The sequence below is a fragment of the Cavia porcellus genome, unplaced genomic scaffold (assembly GCF_034190915.1).
Source record: "Cavia porcellus strain 051 isolate PalLab524CR breed Dunkin Hartley unplaced genomic scaffold, mCavPor4.1 scaffold_12, whole genome shotgun sequence".
Classification (NCBI taxonomy): domain Eukaryota; kingdom Metazoa; phylum Chordata; class Mammalia; order Rodentia; family Caviidae; genus Cavia; species Cavia porcellus.
This window is the reverse complement of record NW_026947495.1, coordinates 53,777,295-53,795,534: the sequence shown is the minus strand read 5'-3', so window position 1 is coordinate 53,795,534 and position 18,240 is coordinate 53,777,295. Positions and strand designations below refer to the sequence as shown.

The 18,240-nt window shown below is 33.8% G+C and overlaps 1 protein-coding gene across 8 annotated transcripts in view; it reads left to right on the top strand.

Annotated features, from left to right (window-relative positions):
* The window catches only part of Scn3a (sodium voltage-gated channel alpha subunit 3), a 107,052-nt gene that overhangs the window by 51,653 nt on the left and 37,159 nt on the right, over positions 1 to 18,240 (top strand). For 3 of the 8 annotated variants that reach the window (XM_023561156.2, XM_013142571.3, XM_023561157.2), the window contains exons 13-18: positions 4,767 to 5,063; positions 6,053 to 6,185; positions 7,381 to 7,619; positions 13,993 to 14,166; positions 15,307 to 15,663; positions 17,550 to 18,020. In XM_023561156.2, the coding sequence (XP_023416924.1) occupies positions 4,767 to 5,063; positions 6,053 to 6,185; positions 7,381 to 7,619; positions 13,993 to 14,166; positions 15,307 to 15,663; positions 17,550 to 18,020 (1,671 nt within the window). The remainder of the gene's footprint in view (positions 1 to 4,766; positions 5,064 to 6,052; positions 6,186 to 7,380; positions 7,620 to 13,992; positions 14,167 to 15,306; positions 15,664 to 17,549; positions 18,021 to 18,240) is intronic. The other 5 variants (XM_023561158.2, XM_013142569.3, XM_023561159.2 and 2 more) reach the window with 3 other exon arrangements.

Here is an 18,240-nt window from a genome sequence, read left to right as displayed (position 1 = left end):
TTCTTAAAACCATTAGGACTGATGAGTAATATTTTTCAGTGTAGCATAATGATTGACATAACAAAAGGTTTGCTCATGTCTCAACTTCACAATGATTTTATCACCTTGATCAAGTCACTTATACTTTTTAATTTCTGAAAATTGAGGTAATAATGCCTACTTTATCAAGTTATAGAGAGTTAACCAATAAATAGAAATCTTATGTGACAATGAGTCTTGAAATAAAATGATTGCATTAAGTTGTAAATAAAAGAAACTAAAAATTTGTGTAGTTTCAATTGCTCATTGCTCTTTACACTTAGTAACATATTTCTGTTTACAACATGGTATTTTCCTTTAATATAAAATAATGGCAGGTAAATTTATCACATGAAAATTATTAATCACCTACTATGCGGCAGGAATAGTTCCATATGTTGACTATGCTTCAGTGACCAAGGAGATTCAACTCATTAACCTCCCGGAACCTTTTTGTAAAGGTTAATAAATACTAAACGATAAAATAATATATTATATTGGAAGGTAATAAATGCTTGATGCACTCAAGAAACATAATTGAAAGCAAAATTTTAAATAAGGTGATTTAGGAAGACTGCAGTCAATGGCACATTTTGAGTGAGATTTCAAAAAGGCAAGGAAAGAAGTTATCGCTTAGACCAGTATTCCAGGCTGATGGAAGAGAGCGTGCAATACCTAATGGTGACTCTCCAAACCTCAAAAAATGGGAATCCTGAATTACAGGGGCTGATTAAACCACCTAGAAGCAGCAGCACAGGGCGGTTAGCTGACAAGTTGTAACATTAACAGCAACACCACCTATGCATCAGGTATAAGTAGTTCATTTCATATTTGTAAATAGATAAGATAGAATCTCAAAAGTAAAGGAACTGATTAGCACTGAATTTACAGATTCTAGTAAAGATAGGCAAGAAGGCATTAACACAACGCATAAACAGAAATACACTAGAAGCAGTTTATACTCCTGCTTTGTAAAGAAAAAAGAACTTTCTCTGTTAGGAAAGAGAATCTGTGTTGATGGCAGGCACAGGAGAGACATATTTTCAAAACAAATTTAACTTCTGAAATTGTCAAAGCAGAAAGGCCATAAATTACAGGCAGAATGTTCTCTGAACACACTGAGGCCATTTATTTTAAACTACAAACTTTGTAGCTAATACCAAATGTAGTTGATAATTTGGCAGAGATAACAAATGGTACACATATTTGAAGTGAATATTTCCAACAAATATTTATTTTACATGTTTCCACATGAACAAATTGAAATTCCTGTGTCCTCCTTTTTTATTTTCCCCAGCAAACTGTGAATCCAGACCCTTCCTGCAGGAATGTACTACAGATTTAATTCTTGTGTCTTCCTTTCTGTTACTGAAAAATTTTTATAAAGTCCACAATTATCCTCTTAGATACCTGTAATTTGTGCTACAGTAGGCCTGAGGTGAAAAGCGATGGGCTTTCTGTTCAACATAAAAGCTCTTCTTTCCTCTTAGAAAAAGGGTTCCACAGCTGTGGGTATTTCCCCTCTTTGCTGCATCTTTAGCATGTTATTTTTAGGTATTTTCTCTGCATACTATTTTTATTATCTTCTTTTTTGGTCTGCATTGCCTTGAAAGCTATGCTCACACCTATTATTACACTTTCCAAAGAGTGAATAGAAACTTCAAATAAACTAAGGTCTGAAACGCCTCTGAGAACACCCCAACATAAAAACATGCAAATAAAAGCATGTATCAGATATGTTATAAATGTAAAAATACAGCATACTCCCAACAAGTGTTATATAGAGACATTTTCAGTTTCCAGAGAGTTGCAGAACATAGATATATTAAAGTGATTATATTGAACCATCCTAGGGATTCATATAAAACATAATCATAATACAATGTAAGTTTATATTTCTATGAGTAAACAGTTAGGTCCACATGAGTTTGGAATCACCTGGAATACGTGTCACAAATTCGGATTCTTGAATCCTACCTTCAATTGTTTTACTCTGTGTTCTGTTACTGCAGCAGAATAATTGAGACTTGGAAATTTATAAAATAAACAGGATGTTTTGACTCATAGTCTAGAGGTCAGAAAGTTCAGGAGTATGGCACTAGCATCTGTTCAGCTTAGCACAAGGACCCATGAGTGAAACAGCAAATGGATAGATAATGAAAGAGAAAAAGAAGGTACCAGACTCTCATGATAGCCAGTCCATTCATGAGAAAAGCACTAATCCATTCACAAGGGTTCCACCCCAAACCTAAACATCTCTCGCTAGATTTCAACTTCCAAAAGTGCCGTGCTGAGGAATTAAGATTCCAACACATGCACCCTTTGACCTCACACTCAAAACACAGCAACTGCTTAGTAAATCACAATTCCAACAAGATGCGATCTCAAAATATATGTTTTAAACGCTCAAAGTTATTTCCTTACAAATTAAAATTTAAAAAGGTAGTTCTCAACATAACAATTATTATAATACTAATTGAACTAGAGTCTTAGGGAACTGAAAACATTAGCACTTACTATTAATGAAGAGGATATAATCTCTTGATCACTTTAATGAAAATCAGTTTAAATAGTCTGATATAAGGTAGGTACTCCTACTACAAGAATTGAATGTCACATAGACACAGCCACAACTTAAATAAGCTGAGCAACCTCTAGTTCTTGTGGAGGGTTTAATCAAATACAAAAGAGCAATGTACTGCATACTAACATCTTTCAAGAATAACACTGAGACAGAGGGCAACAAAAATTATTCTGATACTTTGTGACCCTGGAAAAATCGAGAAATAGAGCTAAAAATGGGACAGAATCAGCCTGACCTAATTAGGCAAAGAGACCAAAAATATTATGAAAGGGACTGGCTTCCTACTGTTTTTTCCACTATTATTTATTTGATATAAACTGATAGGAAGAAGAAGAAAGGAAATGTCCAAGTACATTTGCTGCTGGCATATATATGTATTTGTATATGTATGTGTTCCTATGTGTGTACATATCTTAGTTACTTTCTCATCACTGCAGGAAAATGCTTGGCACCCACAAGATAAAGGAGGAAAGGCTCACAGTTTGTAGAGATTTTTAGTCCGTAGTTGGCTGGTTCCAAGACAGGGCACCACGGTAGGTGAGAAATATTCATGATGTGGCAGGCAGGAAGCAGCAGTAAGCCTTCTTTTCTCTTTTCATTTCATCCTGGCTACAAGCCATGCACACCATGGTGGGCCTTCCCATTTTCCACACCCAGAACCATGTTAAGTCAATTAATAAGCCACATACCTATAATCTAAAATCACATGCGCCTGATTCAGCCACCTCCCCCAAAGCCCTGCCTAGGAGAGCATGAGGCTTTGGGGGAACATCTAGACATAAACTCTAACAGTGTGCATGGAGAGAGATACAGAAGGAAGTGAGAGCAAGTAGAGTGACCACAGAGAAACACTGTGGTGTTAGTGATGAGGAAAGTTCACCGATGTTCTGCAGACTGAAGACATATATTCTTGAAAACTCTTACTGATCACAAAAGTAAAATCCATTGAAAAATGAAAGGAGCTTTAAATCAAGTCCCTGTTTTCTGGAATTAGAAATTATTTATTTGATTTATTTGTGAATATCTGTAATATAATATTTTGGGGGCCAGTGAGATAGCTCAGTGGTAAATGTACTTGTCCTGCCTGCATGAGGTCCTGGGCTTTCTCCCCAGCAAAAAAACAAACAACAAAAACAGACCATGAGCAATTTTTAAACACCAAGTTCACTTTAGTACAATTAAAATAAAAAAGACTAAGCTGTTTTCCACATTGCTGTCTTTAGTAAGATCCTGGTTTTTTAGGCTAAAGTTAAATTTTTTGTTTTAGCTTTTTGAAACAGAGTCCCACTAGGTGGTCTGGGCTGGGCTTGAACTCACTGTGTAGCACAGGCTGCCCTCAAACTTTCACAATCCTCCTATCTCAGCCTCCTGATTGCTGGGATTACAGGCCTGAGCCATGACATCTGGGTACTACAGTTAGATTTTTGTAAATGATTGATGACATATTGAGTGGTTTAGGGATCCTCTGTGCAGCATCTGCTATGACATATAACCTATCAAGGAAAGTGACTTGCTGGGAAATACTAAGATTTGCAAGACAGACTCATAGATTTGTTTTGTGACTTATTCCTATGTGGAGGGAGCCAAACACATTCAGAGATCTTCATTCTAGAATCCAGAAGAAGAAAATGGAGAGATTAGAGTGGTTTTTTTTCCAATGCTATAACTATGAAAATATAAAATATTTATGCAAATATTTAAAATTTGAGTCAACAGTCTCACTTGAGCCACAGTTTAATTCCAGCTGCATGCCCTGCAAATCTCGCACTGAGAAGCACAAGCCACTCTCTGATTGTTTAACCACTTCTTCCACCAGTCATTTATCCTCAGCAGCCTCTAGTCCCTCCCCATCACATGACAGTGACACAATCCATGTCATAAGATTAAGTGAGTGAAGATTAAATAAAATGGTCGTGCACTTTGTAAATTGCAAATCAATTCTTCGTCACAACATTCTTTACAGTTACATGTTCATTATAGTCTTTAATATCAAAATGTCCAATGATACGTGTTCTCTATATACTTGATAACCCATGTTTAAGAGCAAGACTACTCCAACCTGAAGACAAATCATTTCTACGATATTAAAATATTTTTTAAACAATTGTGCCCCACCCCGCGCCCTCGCCCCCTCCCATTCCTTTCCTCCCCGCTTTCTCCTTAGTCTCTGTTGAGCATCCGCGGATCCCTATTCTCCCCAAGACGCAATAGCAAAACGAGCGTTTTCAGCTTCAGAGGACGGACCAAGGATGTGGGATCTGAGAATGACTTTGCTGATGATGAGCACAGCACCTTTGAAGACAGCGAGAGCAGGAGAGACTCACTGTTTGTGCCGCCCAGACATGGAGAGCGACGCAACAGTAACGTTAGTCAGGCCAGTATGTCATCCAGGATGGTGCCAGGGCTTCCAGCAGATGGGAAGATGCACAGCACTGTGGATTGCAATGGTGTGGTTTCCTTGGTGGGTGGACCATCAGTTCTAACGTCACCTACTGGACCTTTTCAGCCAGAGGTGATAATAGATAAAACTAGCCACTACTGACATTATACAGCAATTGAGATCATCAAAGTCTGGACAGTTTAGCCCTTTGTACCATTATGCCTCTGCAAAATAAAAGTCCTTTAAAACAATACATGACTAATGTATTGGGAATGGGAAAATTTTTGAGAACCAGTGGAATTTTATAAAACCATTAGCTTTCAAATGCGTTAGGTTAAAAGGCTCAATTTTGAGAGTCTTGAATGAAACATATCTGCAAATTTGGTAACCTACCAACACAAAATAATTGAGTGTTTTGACAATCAAATCTTTATTATAGATGTGGGTTTGCCCAATGTTATATAATTATCTGTTCATAGTCCTTAAATATTGTAATGACCAATATAATAATAATTATTAGTTTTCATTGAAATGTCAATGATTCTAGTGCTATTCAAAATGCAACTAAGATAAAATGTCAGTTTTGTATAGGGTGGCATTTAGAAATAATTAAAGAAATATCAGGAAAGCACACACATTTCATTGTACATCTGTGTTTGTGCATGGCAAAATTGGCCCGTGTATATCAATATAGCCTCAAAGGAAGTAATTCAGCATTGAGACTATATGATAGCATTTACTTTAGGGGAAGATTGAGCTGGCTGCTAAAATCAATATAAGAAAAAAATCCATTTTTATTTCAATGAAATAACAACAAATTTTGGCATGTTTAAAAAATTTTCCCTGAAACCTCTGACATGTTAATATTTCTGTAACACAGTTGCCTTATATAATTACATTCAATTAGTGAATTCTCATTAAAGGCTATCATGTGTGACTTTTTAAAAAGTGTTTGCAACATAACCAACAATTATAAAAATTGCATGCAGCATGTTTTTCCAAAGAGATGTATGTGGTCTTGCATTATTCACTGCAAAGGGTGGTTTGAGCTATTGGTATTTGGTTTGCAGGGCACCACCACGGAAACAGAAGTAAGAAAACGAAGGCTAAGTTCTTACCAGATTTCAATGGAAATGCTGGAGGATTCCTCCGGAAGGCAAAGAGCCATGAGCATAGCCAGCATCCTGACCAACACAATGGAGGGTAAGAAACAGGCCCTGAGAGGTTAACCTTGCTATTGATTGCAGACTTTGTAGAGCCATTCTTTCTTTTTGTAGTTGTTGAGTTAATTATTGAGAGTTATTGACTTATTGAGTTAATGAGCTAAAGTATATTGATTAAAAAAATAATTCTAGTCTATTTTTTACTTGGATTTACTTGGATACTCTCATTTGGAGAGTGACATTTTACCATTTGGTAGTGTATCAGTGAAGATTCATTCTAATATTACATTAGTCTTATTCAGACTGAGCAAACAGTTTTCAAGCGTGGACATGCAATGATGTCACAGAGACAAATATAAATGAGTTGGATAAATTAAGACTTGTGTCCCACTCCAACAGAGACTCTAAAAATATCTCTCCTTCATTTTGTAAATACACAGCAATCATGACATTCCTCAATAGGACAGGTGACACTAATGCTTGTTGATTTTAATACACAGGAGTGGTCAGCAACTATTACTCCTCTGGTCATACATTCAGCAAATCCTTATTCCTTTAAGTTTGGAGAAATATTACATTAGTATTGTAATTTGTAAGTTAATTATATAATTCAATTGTAACATACGTTCTCTTTAGAAAAAATCAATTACATTTGGCTCTGCTGTATTGAATATTTGATTTTCAAATAGTAATGTTATTTTTATAACAGGATTAACCCATTAAAATTACCAGTCATTTGTTCATATATGAAGCTAGAAAATCTCAGATGTAGATTTGGATCTGAATCTATACCTAAAAGAGAAACCATATTACATTCTTATTATGTAGAAAACTGTTACTGATTTGGAGGCAATAAGAAGAGACAATAAGTCACACATATTAGTGAGAATCATAGTTTCAGATAGTGTTCTTAAAATGATACTTTTAAAAGAAATAGTAATTTACTGAATTTAACATTGTTCAAAGTCTTATTTAGAACTTTTATTTTCAATTACTAGTTATTTTGAAACACATTCAAAATGCTTATTTCTTGCAATTAAAAAAGAAAGTCTATCTGAATATTTCAAAATAGTATTTTATGGAAAAATGTAATATGATTGTCTTCTCAAGTTTGATTAACTAATGTGAAAGCCTGTTTTCAAGTATAAGCACTAGTTTTATCAAACCATATATAATCCACTGGAAAGAATAGTTTATTTTTATTTTTTTATTTCTCATCTTTGTTGTCTTCCCAGAACTTGAAGAATCTAGACAGAAATGCCCACCATGCTGGTATAGATTTGCCAATGTGTTTTTAATCTGGGATTGCTGTGAGGCTTGGTTAAAAGTAAAGCATCTCGTGAATTTAATTGTTATGGATCCATTTGTTGATCTTGCCATCACTATTTGTATTGTCTTAAATACTCTCTTTATGGCCATGGAACACTACCCTATGACTGATCAATTCAGTAGTGTGTTGACAGTAGGGAACCTGGTAAGTTCATTTGAAATTTACTTACTTTCTTTGGGAAGGGCAGAAAAGATAATACAAAGGAAAATATAATGTGTGCTGAGTTGAGCTCAAAAAGTGCATCGTCTTTTTTTAGAGAAAGAAACATCTGAAGGAAAACTACAGGGAATCTCAGAATCAGAAATCAGTGTCAACTGGTTTCAGTGCAGTTTGTTTAGGTCAATGTCTGTGCTGATTAATCATGGTTATAGTTGTTAATGCCTCACTATCTTCACAGTTTTCCTTATGGGAAATGTAGGTCCAGAGAAACTCTGACATTCTGACCCTACAAAGTTCTTAATTGCAAGTCTTTAGAGAAATCGTGTCCATGGAAGAGATGACCCAAGGATAAATCTTTTAAACTGAATTACATAACAAAGTGCTTCAGTGATATCTTACAGGAGAAGAAATAGTTGGTAAAAATGCATTTGTAATTCAGCAATACTTCATTTCAGTTACTTGAGCTTGCCTCTGTATCTATGTATGTATATATACATTTGCCCATAAAGCTATATGAACTAGACAGACAAGTGTGCTCTCTGTAATCTCCATATTAGGTCAGTTTTCTTGAGTTATAACCTTCAAAACATCACATACCTTTTCCTCATGAAATTACTCTTGCTTATAAGAGAATATATCAATTTAGTACATAATAGCTTATTTAAAATAGTCACAGCATATTAGTGATTATGTTTATTTTGCTCTTTATGTCCCTAGTGTCTAAAACCTGAACATGTTTCCGATAAAAATGTAAGGGACGGTGTAGTTTCTAACAAGTGGATTATTTATACCTGGAGTGCAATTTTTCCTTGTAGAGTCATGAATATGAATGGATCCTCTTTGGCTCTTTAAAAGCTATAGTGCTAGCATTATTTTGTCTGATCAATGGATTCTAATGGGTGCTGAGGTTCAGCAATTCCAATTGTGATTAGATGTGCCTTTAGAATCATACTGTCTAACCTTAAGGAAGCTAACTTGTTATTCGTATCAGCTTTGCTTTAGAAATCTCCATCTTTAATAGAAAGTCATTAATGAGATTATTAGTTCTAAAAGAACACAGTGCTCTGATTAATAACTATAGAGATTTCTGAAAGTTATTTATTTTGAGCCTCAGGTCTTTAACAGTGAAAGAGATACTCATGACTGTATATGAAATGTTTAACCCATAAAAATATTAGTTTCTTTCTTTTGTGATTCGATCTCCCTTTCCTCATCTTTTTTCTAAGAGTTTCAGTCTGATAGAATGTGTTAGGGTTTACAGAAATGAGTAATCAAGACCTTCCTCTGTACCAACTCAACCCAACTTGGAGGAGGAGGGACCTGTTCCACAGAATGGAAAGTTAAGATAAACTGCAAACTTTGGGAATGGTAACCCTTGAAACTGAGATGTAGTAACTACTGCTATTGAAGTCCTAGGGGTGGCCCAAACAGTCCCTGGATCTTTTGTCAGTAAAAGGCAGGAGACATTCAGCCATACTTCAGTTTTTGTGTCTCTCTGCCTTTGCACTAGAAAGGGCTAGATCTATATTTGAGTTCCAATTCAAAGACAATCATGATAGAACTTTGATACAATTCAATTTAGTCAGCCTGGGTAGGATGTGAGATCTTGTGAAAATATGGCCTTCCCAAGAAATCATGCAGGTTGAGGGACAGTTGCCAGCAAAAGCGGGAGAAAGAATGCTGGGCAACAAATTCCACAAATGCATATCCTAATAAGTAACCTCAGCTTCTCTGCGTTATTTGGCTCAGGAGATCAACAAATTCTTTATTATTTACATGTTGTAGTAAGTTCTTGTATTTCTTTGATCTTTCTAATCAACTCTACCTCTTTACAGATAAGAGGGAGGGTTCCTAAAACTACTAAGGGTACATTTTTTCACTCAAGTTTTTTTATGTACTCAGTAACAGGGGGAATTATCTACTCCAGCTCTGTAAATTGTGATCCAGTAGCATATTCTAGCTATTACCAAATCATCGCTCAAGGACTAGATTACTTTAAACACACCATGTACAGAGATGAAAATCCTCTGATTAGAGCTTATTAAAAGTACTATCAATCTCACTTGTATTTTATGTTAACTTTATTGCATCCTTCGAGTCCCAAAGGTAGAAAATACTGCAGCCTTAATGATTTTTTTTTCTTTTTCTTTTCAAGTACTGGGAATTGAACTCTAGCACTCTTACACTGAGCTACTCCACAGTCTTTTTTTTTTTTTTTTTTTTTTTACCTTTTACTTAAAAGCAATGTTTTTGCTAAGTTGCAAAGTTTCCCAGGCTAGGCTCAAAGTTATGATCCTCCTGCTTTAGCCTGCCAGAGAGCTGGCATTTTGACATGTGACATCTTTTATTTCTTACATCAGCTTGTAATGAGGGCCTATTATTTCTCACTTCAATTATATTTTTATCTTAAAAATGTCATTAATACAGTACTTCTATTACTCCCACCATTGTTTCCTGAACAGACACCATCAGCCCCATCAGAATAGCGCTGTCACTGTACCATGCAATGTTGTTTGGTTTGGTCTGGTACTGGGGATTGAACTCATGATCTTGAGCTTGTCAAGCAGGCACTTATGCCACTGAGCTAAATCTCCAGCCCTATGCAATGCTTACACCATGCAAATATTTGTAGATTTACATATAGGAAGATATTTCATTGTTCATTGTTCTCAACATTCATATGGAGCGAGTTCTCATTTGTAGCATCTCAGTTATTTGTATCTTTCAAGGTTCAACCTTAGGACATCTCCTCTAACTTGATACTGAGCCATGTTGAACATTCTTCCTAACTCCGAATGCACTTGTGAATAAAACACAGTTGAATATTAGACTTTTTATAATACTATGTGTTTTGATTTTATGTCTGGTATAAATCACTTAACGACAGAGGTGAAATTCTTTTATATCTCTCCCAGTTCCCGTAAAGGTCATACTGTGTACCTATAGAAATAAATGACCCATGGGCATTTCATTCCCAAAAGGGCTGCTTCAGGGAGCATGTTTTGTGAAACGGCACCAGCTTTAGAATTAGGTGAAACTGGATTTGACTATAGTTGCCAGTGTTTAAGAATCATATGAGCTCTGGAAACTATGATAAACAATCTGAGTCTTTGTTTACTGTTATTGAAATATATGCAATAATACCCAATCCTGAGAACTGTTGTGAAGGTCAAATGAGGTAATGTGAAAACACCTACTAACATGCCTGGCATCTAGCGTGTGCTCATTAAACAGCTTCCTTCCTCCTATGTATATGCTATTAACCTCTTGGGCCTTTCTTTGAAATACTGATGGAAAATATTTCTGCTTTAGCTCTTGTGTTTTCCCCAGGATACTGGACAGTTAGGGAAATGAACAGATGAAGAATATTTTGGAAATTTACCATAGCAAAGCAGGAAAATGAGGTTTTATAGACTTTCAATGATGAAGCTATCAAGTTAAAAGAACAGGATAAGAGAGATTGAATAATAGGATGATCAAGTGGAAAAGCACTAGACTAAACCTCTTTGTCTGTGACCTAGTCCAAGAGCTCATGCTGAATGACTTTGTAGTCAGAAAAACCCACTTACACCATTGAGTCTGCCTTCTCAATTTACAGACAAACAAAATTTGGGTTGGAGTAGATGACTGTTAGTCCCTTTCAGTTACAAAAGTCTATAATTTTAAGATAGTGACTTAAATAATAAGGTATAAAATAATAATGGGATACTGATGACTAGAAGATTGTGATAAAAGCTATCATTAAGTTCATGTTTGTGTTGGGCAAACAACGTTCTTCATGATAGAGGGAATATATGAGAAGGAATACATTTGTCTATTGCTGGCAGAAAAAAAATACGTAAATTGACAGTCTCTACTGGCTGAAAATTTGTTATAACTAATAATCTCATCCATGTCAATAAAAAAACACATTTTACAAAGTAATTTATATGATAATATCAAATTTATTAACCATAACAACCCTTATTCTACTTACACATGTGAAAAAATATGTTTTATTTTTGCACAGTTTAGTCTAAGTTTAGTATTTTCGGACTAATTAGAAATGTTTATATGAGGAAAACATTGTCTAAATTCCTTTGACTAGTGCAGTTGAACTCTCTAGTTTACAAAATGCCCAAAGTAGGAGAGTTTTTACATTGTTAAAAACTAAAAAAAAAGAAAACCCTCCTACAAAAACACAGAACATCTTCGAGAAATCTAGTGGAACTTTGGTGTTTCAACACTCAAATTTGATAAATCTAATAAGCAGAAAAATGATATAATTTTTGTGTACTACTGAAAGAGAATACAAAAAGGAGCATACTGATTTAAAGGAAAAATAGGAGATAAAAAGAGGGTCTAGGTATGGAAGGAGACAGAAGAGTATGAAGGGGAAGAGAAAGTAAAAAGTATTAAATTGATATATATATTGCAATACTACATATGTGTAAAATCTCCCCATGATGAATGTATTCGTTATGAATCACAAATACATACTCATAAAACAATAAAATAAAATTTAAAAATAAATGAGTAGAGCAACAATTATATCACTCCAAGTTTTTAAAAAAGAATTGAAGTTCTCACAGTTCTTTTATGTTCCTGTGTTATTCATTCAACCAAAACATTTATTTCTTCATCTATAAATCTGTGTAATCATTTGAGCAGCAGTAAACTAGTTCACAGAAATTCGAATTCGTTTTAATGAGAAAATGATAAACTCACAAATAGGACATATGATGTGCAATAAAGCTCAAACCCATGGTATGAAGAATATTTTCTCTCACATTCTCTCTCTCTCTCTCTCTCTCTCTCTCTCTCTCTCTCTCTCTCTCTCTCTCCCCTTTCTCTGTCTCTCTCTCATTCTCTTTTTCTCCATCCCTCCCTCATTTTTATTTGGGCTCTCAATTGAAGACTTTTAAAATGATATAGTTGTATTTTGATTTACAATGTAATTAAAATATTCTTTTTAATAAGACATCTAATGATTGGATTACCTTTTGAGTGAAAGAGTACATGTTTAGAATATGGTTTTTCAAATGTAAGAAAGCTAATCATTTCAGAAGAACTGGACATAATCATGTTATGATTTTCTGTATGAAAAAGTAACTGACAATCATTTACCTAGAAAATTTCTAGCTTATGCTAACGCATTTTTCCTATTGAAGTTCCTATTTTAAATAATACATGTTTCTAAGAGTTTTATATAAAAAAATGTTTAAGCTAGAACTTACCTTACATTCACTAGGAAAACTCACTACTTAAATTAAAAATCCTATTGTGAGTTATAAAACAAAAAAAATGATGTTTCAATGTGCTTGTTACCATGTACTCAGATTTTCGTGTAGCAGGCTTGCATTTAATTTCTTTTTGAGTAAATGATGCTAACAGCGGTTAAGTTATGTTTTCTGGGATGCATATTTTTGCTACTGAGAAAATGAAAAGTTAGCTAAACTTATACTTTTGTAATAATGGGTAAAGATTGTTTTAAAATAATGTATTGCATGAGGATAGCAAATAATTTTAGTGCTGTTATTTTGACAGAATTCCTCCAAGGTAAAGACTGACTTACTTGGTAAAGATTAAACTTGAATTTTCTATCATAAAATACAGCTTTTACTCACAGAGAATAAAGAGAAATGCTTTTTACAAGAGTAATTTCACGCTCATTATGTCCTTGTGTCTTTTCACCTATGGTTTTATGTTGAAAAACTGACTTAGTTTTATTGTTTATCTTTCCTCTGTCAAATACATATTTTATTTAGCCACTCAAATCTTTATTATTGTTGTATTAATAATGAGAGCACTTTCCTGCTGGTTTCAATTAAAGCTACAATTCTTTCTCTGTTATTCCATTAACCTTAATTCTGAGGCATGTACCCAGTGAACTTTATCATAAAATATTATGACAAACATACACTTGTATATTAAATTATAGAAATGCATCGATTACTTTAAAGAAAAACACACAACTACAGCTAAATATTTTACCAAATATTTAGTAATTGTATTATTTCTAATAATATGTGAATTCATTCCTATGCACTATTACCTAAAAAATAAATGTAATTGAAAAAGGGTAATGTACTGAAAAAGTATTTGATGGCTATTGATTAGTATTAGATTTAAAATAAATGATGAGATACTTTAAAATCTATGTTACTGTTCCTGGGAATCTAGTTGACTTTTTAAATAAGACAAATTCACACACACACACACACAAAAATATGACCATTGGGGAGATACTAAATTTGAGATAGTTTTGTTCAATTTAAATTTCCTTTATTTTATCATTACTGTTTAATGTTCTTTATAAATTATTGCAGAATCAAAGCTTTTCAAGTGCTGTTCAAGTGTTAATTCTATTTTACTTTAGGTCTTCACTGGGATCTTCACTGCAGAAATGGTTCTCAAGATTATTGCTATGGATCCTTATTATTATTTCCAAGAGGGCTGGAATATCTTCGATGGAATTATTGTCAGCCTGAGTTTAATGGAACTTGGTCTAGCAAATGTGGAGGGATTATCTGTACTACGATCGTTCAGACTGGTATCTTCCTATCCTGTGTTTATATCTGATCTTTCACTAGCATAGTACCTCAAATGTGTATTTACATGGTTATTACAGTTCTTTTCTTGTTTTAAATTTCCATCAATATGTGATATCTAAGAAAATATGTAAACATTCTCTCTAAAGCTAAGTTTTAACTATTTTCTAAGAATAATAATGTTTGAAATATTTCCTGCTGTTGTGGGTACATTAAAATATGCTGAGTTTTCTAATTCTTTTTACATCTATAATTTTTTTACTTTATAGTTTGTAAACAAATTCAAATAAAAGATTAGGTCCCGCTTAATCTTCAATTATTAATCCACTCTATGTTATTAGTAGGAATTACGTTAAAGAAACAGAGAAATATGTAATGCCTTTACCATTTTGAACAATAATTTAACAAAAGCTTTTTATAATTAAAGCAAAAAATGCGTTGAAAAATAATTTCTTGGAAATTAAGTAAATATATAACTTTTCAAACGGAAAGGAATAATTTTTTATTTTATCAAATTAGTAAATTGTATAACTTTTTTCCTACAATGGTCAATGAACAGTGGATATTTCATTTTAGCTTCTAAAGTAGGAGGAAGGGTAGAAAAAAAGGAATAATGAAGGGGAAATGATTAAAGTACGTTATGTGCGTGTATAAATATGTCAAATTGCAACTCATTAATCTGTATAGCCAATATGCACTAATAAAAATTTTAGAATCAATAAAATAGCGTGGGAGGTCATGGGATGTATCTCAGTGGTAGAGCATGTACCTAACATGCATTAGATCCTAACTTTGATTTCCACTCACTAAAAAAAATTTTTTAATAAAAATAAAAAATAAAAGCAAAATAGAGACTAAAAAAATGTTTTTGATAAAGTTAAAAAGTTTATATTCAAAGTAGCAACTTGTTTTATGGGTGTTCCTTTTGAACAATCAAAAGGAAGTTTTTTCCATTTAAATATCATTTGATTAACAACTCTAATATTATTAACATTATTTTCTGCATGTGAAGTTTAATTAATTTAGTATGTTTTAAGTTTTTATAGGCCTCGGGTGTGCTTCTACACAATACACAAGTGAAATGATGCCTAACTTACAAAATTATAGTATGATTACCACTAAGAGCATATTTTTTATTATAGCTCCGAGTCTTCAAGTTGGCAAAATCCTGGCCCACGCTGAACATGCTGATAAAGATCATCGGCAATTCCGTGGGGGCCCTGGGTAACCTCACCTTGGTGTTGGCCATCATCGTCTTCATCTTCGCCGTGGTCGGCATGCAGCTCTTTGGGAAGAGCTACAAAGAATGCGTCTGCAAGATCAATGAGGACTGCACGCTCCCACGCTGGCACATGAATGACTTCTTCCACTCCTTCCTGATCGTGTTCCGCGTGCTGTGCGGAGAGTGGATCGAGACCATGTGGGACTGCATGGAGGTCGCCGGCCAAACCATGTGCCTTATTGTTTTCATGTTGGTCATGGTCATTGGAAACCTTGTGGTACGTATACGTTACAAATGACAAAGAGACCAGGTAGTGGTAACAAAATAGCTGAGTTGTAAACACACCTCTGGGTTTATAAGGGATAGCTTAGACTCAAATTCCATTCTGTGCATGGACAAGTTACTGAAATTCTCTGAAACTCAGGCTCCCCTATCTAAGGTGGTGGAATAGCAAAATAGAAATTATATGTTGTAATGGTGACTAAATGCAGTTGATCTAATGAAACTTTAAGGATCATGAATATTCATTTTTTTCTTCCTCAAAGAAGATGTATTTTTTATCATGAAGGCTATTATCCTAATATTTGTTTGATAAGGTAATCTGTGCTAAGTCTAAATATACACCTCTCTTTTCCATATTGAAATTGCATTTTGCATGTTCCTAGTTCACATTGTTTGCTTATTCGGAAGCATAGATTGGGTACTACCAAACTTTGAAGGCAAGCATCTGTGAAGCAGAGCATTGTATTTTAACTGTGGATTATAATTATCCAAATAGCTTACAAGAGTACTAAATATGTTCTTCCCTGCATTTACTTCATTAGAGGAAAATAAATTACTATAGTTTGATTATTCAAGTGCATGAACACTGAACAGATTTAAAAGACTTACTTTAGCCATGACTTAAAATTGTGAATGTTCTATGAGTATGAATTTTAATGCTTAAACTTCTCAGTCACGTGTAGACACAGAATTTCCTTACACAATCATACTAGGCCTTCAAAGAACACATTTCAAATGATTTTCTAAAATGAATATTGGTAGGTTAACTAATAACATGGAATATTTTTCTGAGAGGGGACAAAAATATAGGTCAGCAGCACGTGATTGCCTGGTAAGTACAAGTTTGTGTTTTCGATCATCAGCACCTCCCAAAAAAAGCTGAGTGATGTAAATTAGAAACCTCTAGGTTCTAAATTAGAAAGTTCTAGATTCTGTAGATTTGATACAGAAATAAGGAAACAACCTGAGGTTCTTGATTTACATTTTTCTCATCACCATATAAGATAGTCATGACTATGTTTCAAGTTTAAAATATTCTTATAAATAAATTTCCTTAACATCATAAATCTTAAAGTATTTCTTCATTAGCCATAGTTTATCACTTAATTGGGTAATTTTTTCCCTGTTTCCCAATGACACTCTGAGAATTAATGTTTCCTCATGCTATCTCCACAAAAGGAAAGGAAAAAAATAACTTACTATGGGTCTAGCCTAAATGTTGGAATAATTTTAGAGTTGTCTCCATCTGTTGAGGTATTTGAACATATAAATTTCAAAGTATGTTTGATGGGAACTGTATTAAGCTTTATATAATTTGCATCTGGAATTTTCTGCTATTATAAACATTTCTGACCACTGGACCAAAGGAATTTGCATTTCAAGTATATAGTTTTGCACATATCAGTAGACTATTCAATAATTAAACTTTTTTTTTAATTTAAACACAAGAAGACAGACATTGCCTAAGCAAACTGGTAAGATGAAGTTAACTAATTAAGTCGGAAATATACATTTAAGGCAAAAAATCCTTGAAAGTGGTATTTTTGTCTTTTCACTGGCAAGCCTGAGTAGACACAATTTAAGACTTAGAAAATCTGCTGTCTTATTCTGCTCGGTAGGACAATAGAGATGCATAATTTGTTATTGTGTTTTTAAAACAGGTAAATGATATTAGGTCCTTCAAATAGTGTATAATTTTGACATGATAACAGAAACACAATAAGCAGCCACAAAGTATTTGCTAAAAAATTTTAGCTAAAGTCTGTGAAGTTCTTGTTTATCTGTTAGTTTTATGCAACTAATTTTATTCAATATATATATATATATATATATATATATATATATATATATATAAAACCTTTTCTTTTGTTTCCTTTTTAGGTTCTAAATCTCTTTCTGGCCTTATTGTTGAGTTCATTTAGCTCAGACAACCTTGCTGCTACTGATGATGACAATGAAATGAACAATCTCCAGATTGCTATAGGAAGAATGCAAAAAGGAATCGATTTTGTGAAGAATAAGATACGGGAGTGTTTCCAAAAAGCCTTTTTTAGAAAGCCCAAAGTTATAGAAATTCATGAAGGCAATAAAATAGACAGCTGCATGTCCAATAACACTGCAATTGAGATAAGCAAAGAGCTTAATTACCTGAAAGATGGGAATGGAACCACCAGTGGTGTGGGTACTGGAAGCAGTGTTGAAAAGTATGTAATTGATGAAAATGATTATATGTCATTCATCAACAACCCCAGCCTAACTGTAACAGTGCCAATTGCCGTTGGAGAGTCTGACTTTGAAAACTTAAATACTGAAGAGTTCAGCAGTGAGTCAGAACTAGAAGAAAGCAAAGAGGTAATAATGTTTTTAAATTCTGGTTTCATTTTGTATTATAACCCATGTACTATGGTTTTTGAGTATTGTTTTTGTGTTTAAGTGCATTATTAAATGATAATATTGTGATTGATGATGTAACTCAGTGGTAGAGCCCATGTTCAGCATGTGGGAGGTCCTGGGTTCAATTCCCAGGATCATACATGCCAAAACTTAAAAAGAATAATATTGAAAGTCATAA